At 56.3% G+C, this 5138-nt stretch overlaps 1 protein-coding gene across 1 annotated transcript; it reads right to left on the reverse strand.

Moving 5' to 3' along the window:
• Positions 1 to 215: 215 nt before the first annotated feature.
• FAM43A (family with sequence similarity 43 member A) lies at positions 216 to 4909 on the reverse strand. Its single transcript, XM_060010914.1, has 2 exons — positions 1765 to 4909; positions 216 to 456 (listed from the first exon to the last, which is right to left on the reverse strand). Exon 1 carries the CDS (start codon positions 3966 to 3968, stop codon positions 2682 to 2684), a length of 1287 nt encoding a protein of 428 aa, XP_059866897.1. The 5' UTR covers positions 3969 to 4909; the 3' UTR covers positions 216 to 456; positions 1765 to 2681.
• Positions 4910 to 5138: the final 229 nt, after the last annotated feature.

A 5138-nucleotide genomic window follows, 5' to 3' on the forward strand; every position in this document is an offset into this window, starting at 1 on the left:
TCAGCCAGAGCCCTGGGGTGCAGTGGGGATAAAAGCCAAAAAGTAGAGGGGAGGAAAGAGGGAAAGGGAGGGTGCCGGTGGGGGGAGGGAAAGAGAGAGCCGGTTCTTTTGCAGTCTGCTTATTTTCTTCTTTCTCCTTCCTCAACCCCTAAACACCCCTTCCCTATTTATAAATCAGATAACAGGAAAAATCAGACTTTAAAGAGACAGTTGCCTTATATTTATTGATGGTGTTGGTGTAAATGTCACTTGTCTGAACTTTCTGACCAATCACCATACCCCCATCAGTCACAGATGAAAGCCACCTTGGCATTCTCATTGGACACATCAATTGGATTAAGAAGGAAGACATGAAGACCCTGCCCCACCCCCAAGTATTCATCAAATGATCTTCACGGTGATGAATGTTCTCATCAGTTTCAAACAGCAAAGAAACTGGCAGTGCACGGAAATAACCTGAAATATGAAATTACTGAAATGTGAAACCTAACCATGCAAACTAGCGATGACCCCCAGCTGCCCTTCCTGCCCTCTCTCTACCTGAGGGTTTGAAAACATCATCCAATAATGTGTAGCTGAGGTATTCAGCAAAAGGGATAGGGACTCAACCCAACCAAAATATAATAGAAGAGAAATATAAGCTCGGCCTTGTTCTAATGCCCTCAGAAAGTGACTCTGAATATTTTTCAATTTCCCACCCACCCACCCACCCTTTGCTTTTCTAAAGATCATCTTATGCCTGAACCACTCCTGTTAATTAGGGAGAAAATCTACCACCCCCTTCCTCTGTGGCTCCAGTGAATTCCAGACTCCCTAGGATCACTGGGTCTAGCTGCTCGGACCACATTTATGATGAAAACAAAACCAAGGGCCTCAGGACGCTACTCGAGGGAAGGCCAGGAGAGCGATCAATTTCTGCAACATAGGAAAAGGGGCCCATAGGGGCAAAGGGAAAAAAAAGTTTGCAGAATGCACAGTTTGGGCAGAATCTTATTACAGCTTCCAGCTGATCGGGTGTAGCCAAACTAGAGACATCTGTTTGGAGTTTACAACAGAAACAAACACACGGAAAGCATGAAAACGCTAAGACACACACACAGACCAAGCTCTAGCAGTTCTTCTCCGCCTTGACCTCCAAACCATTCTCCCACTGGGTCATGCCGGGTTGTAGAAGGAAAGGAAATAGGCTCTTCCACCTGCCCCTGCCCCGACCCCACCCCACGTGCACCATGACTCATTCAAGCCATGACTGGAACCTCTCCACTTTCCTCTCTCCTTGACTTTCCTCCCAGGAAAAACAGAGATGCTCCCACTCCTGAGAGCATCGTGGGGACTTTCCTTAGTTCTCTAATTCACACCTTTAAAGCTCCTTGAGCTGTCTGGAAAGGAAAAGGTGAACCACAGAAGAAGGTGGTAAAACCTCAGAAGACCTTGAAAGTCACCCCTCCCTAAATAACCTCACAGGTCTGGCAATGAGGAACAGAACTCAATGGGCATCTCCAAGAACTGCCTCAAAGAAGTCAGAAAAATCCTACGCTCACACAACTAATAATAAGTGAAGAACACGGCCCTAGCTGCAGCACACAGAGTTGCAGAGGACCAGAAAGGCCCCAGGCTACGCATAAAGTGGGTTCCCCTTCCCTAATTACCTCCAAGCCCCGCAAAGGACAATGACTGTCCTCCCACTCCATCCCAGCTATGGTCACACCCTCTGCCGCCCAGCCCCACGGCCAAGCATTTTCTGAAGCAGGTCTAGACACTCACCTGTTCTGTTAAATTTTCCTCTTTATTCTCTCCCCACTGGCGGGCAAACAGAACCAGAGCAGTGCTACTCTTTAAAAATAACAAAATGTTTTATACACATCTCTGTATATACAACTGAACAACATTTTACATGTCCCTTTTGCACAGCAAAAGATATAAACATTGGACTCTGACAACAGTTATGTACAAAAAAAAAATGTCAAAAATACTTCACAACAGTGCAAAAATATTTTACACAGTATCATGGAGTGAGATCTTTTGAGCGGAAGCAAGGTGTGTGTGTTTCTAAAGGAAAACTCCTTTTTTAGATATTAGATGTCTTTAACTGTAAACAAAATGCAACTTTCTTTCTCCCCCCCTCCCTTCCCCACCAGTTATTTGAGGAATTTGGCAGAATTTCAAGGGTCTGAGTCTGAGGTAAACAACCCAAGCTCTCGCACCAAAAAGACTGGGGGCAAGGAGGTGGCACTAAAGCCTCAAACGTTGAGAGCAAATCCTTTTTTTTTTTTTTTAATGACATGTCAGTGACAGCGCCAGGCCGCTCCCAGCTGGGGGCTTGTGGAGGAAGTTAACCCCTCCTCCTCAGGCCCCAGCTGCCCACAAACAGGAAACTGGCCAGCAGGCACCTCACGCCTGCGGGGCTTTGCTAACACCAGCTGCCCTTCCCCTCCCCAGACCCCAGAGGGCTGCCTCTCTCCCCTTCCTTGTAGGGTTTCCCTCCCCCATATCTCCACGTGCAATCTGAGCCCTGCTTCAAACAGAGCCAAACGTATGGGGGTGGGGGAGGGTCTGGGCCTCAAGTGTCCCCTTTCCCCTTTCTTGGGGGCGGGGGTCGGGAAGGTAAGCAAGTGGTGGAGAGACGGGGGTGGGGTGTCACGATGCGGCAACAGGGGCGCGCACAGGACATTGCTGGGAGCTCAGCCCGAGTGGGGCTCGTCTGGTCTGGCGCAGTCGGCGGGGTCCGACTGGTCCCCGGCGGTGGTAGTGGTAGCTTCCGGGCCCCCTCCTTCGATGGAGCTCTCGCTACCCGTGCTCTCACCCGACAGCAGGCGCGTCACCCGCAAGTCGGCCTGCAGGCTGCGCACGTCGTTGCCGAAGCTGAGCTCTCCCAGATCATTAATAAGCTGGGACAGCTCGGCCTTCATGTCGGAGGTGCTGCCCAGCAGCAGAGACGGCGACCCAGCCTCAGGGCCCGGCGAGACCCCGCCGCCCCCCAGCACCTCTTCGCGGCCACTCTCCAGCGTGTCCAGCAAGTCCCCGCATTCGAAGTGCATGGCCACCACCAGCGCCCGCTGCGCCTCGGCCTCTTGCTCTGCCGGGTCGCTCTCCCCGGCTCGGTCCTCTTCCTCATCCCCCTCCTCCTCCTCCGGGCAGCCCTCCGTGTGCACCCCTCTCTCTTCCTCCTGCAGCTCCTGCTCCTGCTGTTCGCCGAGCAGATCCTCGGTGATGGAGCCGAGCTTGGGCGCGCTGCGGCTGCGCTCCACCGGCGGCTTGTAGCAGCAGGGTCCGTGCAGGAGCAGCTTGCGCAGGGGCACCAGCGGGATGGTGTGCGCGCCCACCAGCTCCTGCTGTTGGTGACGCGCGTCGTCCCGCCGCTTGAGCCGTTTAAATTCCGCCAGAGCGTTGGCTGACGTCTGGTAGAGCAGCAGGGCCATGGCCTGCGCCTTCTCGGGCTTGGACACCAGCACCGCGTGGCAGCGCAGCATTACCGCCTTGTGTTTGAGCTCGTGCCGGTAAACCCAGGCGAAGACCTTGGGCAGTCGCGCGTCCGCCACGCAGTAGGTAACGCGGTGCAGCAGGTAGAGGTGGCCCGGGCGGCGCAGCGCACGCTCCTCGGCGTGCACCATGCGGATACCCTGCGCACTCACAGTCAGCTTCATCTTGGTGCCCTGACGGCCCGCCTCGCTCTTGCTCCAGATCTTGCCCACCGCTAGGTCGGTGCAGCCGTCGCCGCGCGCCTGGATGGTGGTGGCATTGCCCAAGTAGAGCACGGTGTAAGTTGGGTCCTCGCTGGTGATGTGCAGCTTCTTGCGCTTGGAGCGGAACATGCTGCCCACCCGGCTGAGCGCGCCTTCGGGGCACGCCCGTGCCAGAGAGCTGAGCGCCGAGTAGTGCAGGCTCACCGCGTAGCCCTTGGGTTTGGACGCCTGCCGTGGCGGCGCCTCGGCCAGCAGCTCGAACTTGTGCTTCTTCCACGGCAGCATCTCCGGAGGGCGCCCCAGCGCAGCTGGGCGGCGGCGGCGGAGCGCCGATTGAGAGCCCGGCTGAGCCACCCGCCCCGGCCGGGCCCGGCCGGGGCAAGACCGAAAAATAAAACTCTGCTGGGAGTGGCCCAGTCGGAGGGAGTGGGGGCGGGGGAGATGTTCGAGAACCCCGCCGAAAGAGGTAGGGGTAGAATTTTTTTAAAGAGGATTTAACTGCAAGGAGAGGGGGTGGGTAGGAGCACACAGATTTACCCCAGCCTGGGCAGGACCAGGGCAAAGAGTCTTGGGCAAGCAAAATGAGAGAAAGCACGAGAGTGGAGCAGAAAATGTCTTTAGAAAAAAGGGATGCGTGCGTGCAGCAAAAGCAGCCGGGATGGTGCGAGAATACGCAGGAACTCCTCGGCGAAGGTGAAAAGGGGCCCCCTCGCACACACACACAATCCCCAGGGCTAGGGCCAGAAACCGCGGAAACTCAACCGCGAGTGTGCCCAGGGGTCGGTGCTCCCCACCCCCAAGGGGTGCTGTAGGCAGAGAGCCCCTCGGCTGAGCGGGTCCCAGAATCAGCTGCTTGCCCCGAGTGCGCTCAGATGGTGGGTCCTGCTGGCCGCGGCGGGCCCAGCGCAGCAGTCCCGCCGTGGCTCACTGCATTTTCTCTCCCGCAGGACGCCGGGGACTCTGGCTTCGCCGGCTCACTGTCCGGGCTGGCTCCGCCAGGGCAGCGCCGGCCTCCGAGGGCGGGGCGTGCGCATGGTCGGCTCCGGGGATGGTCGCTACCTCATTTCTTCTCTCCGGAGGGTGTCCGACTGCGCTCCCGGGATCCCCTGGCTCGGCCGCCCGCCTTTGCAGCGCGCCCCCTCCGGTGTCGCGAGCGGTAGCTGCCTCGCCAGCCTCATATCCTTGCCGTCTGGGAGGAAGATCTCGGGTAAATATAGGCCGGCGCGAACCATTCGCCGCGCGGGGACAGGGGAGGAGCAGAGAAGAGGATCTGTTTCGGGCTTGGAAGGCCGGCGGGTTCCTGGTCTCTTAAAGGGACCTGGTTGCAGCCATTGGTTGAGGGAAAGGGGAGAACTGTCCAACCTGGCAATTAAATCCCAAGTTTACCAGCAGAAATTCTGTAGAATTTATCTACAAAAATCGCCAAGACCTTTGGTTACCCCGCAAGAAAAGCAA

This window comes from Delphinus delphis, chromosome 4, assembly GCF_949987515.2.
Source record: "Delphinus delphis chromosome 4, mDelDel1.2, whole genome shotgun sequence".
Lineage (NCBI taxonomy): Eukaryota > Metazoa > Chordata > Mammalia > Artiodactyla > Delphinidae > Delphinus > Delphinus delphis.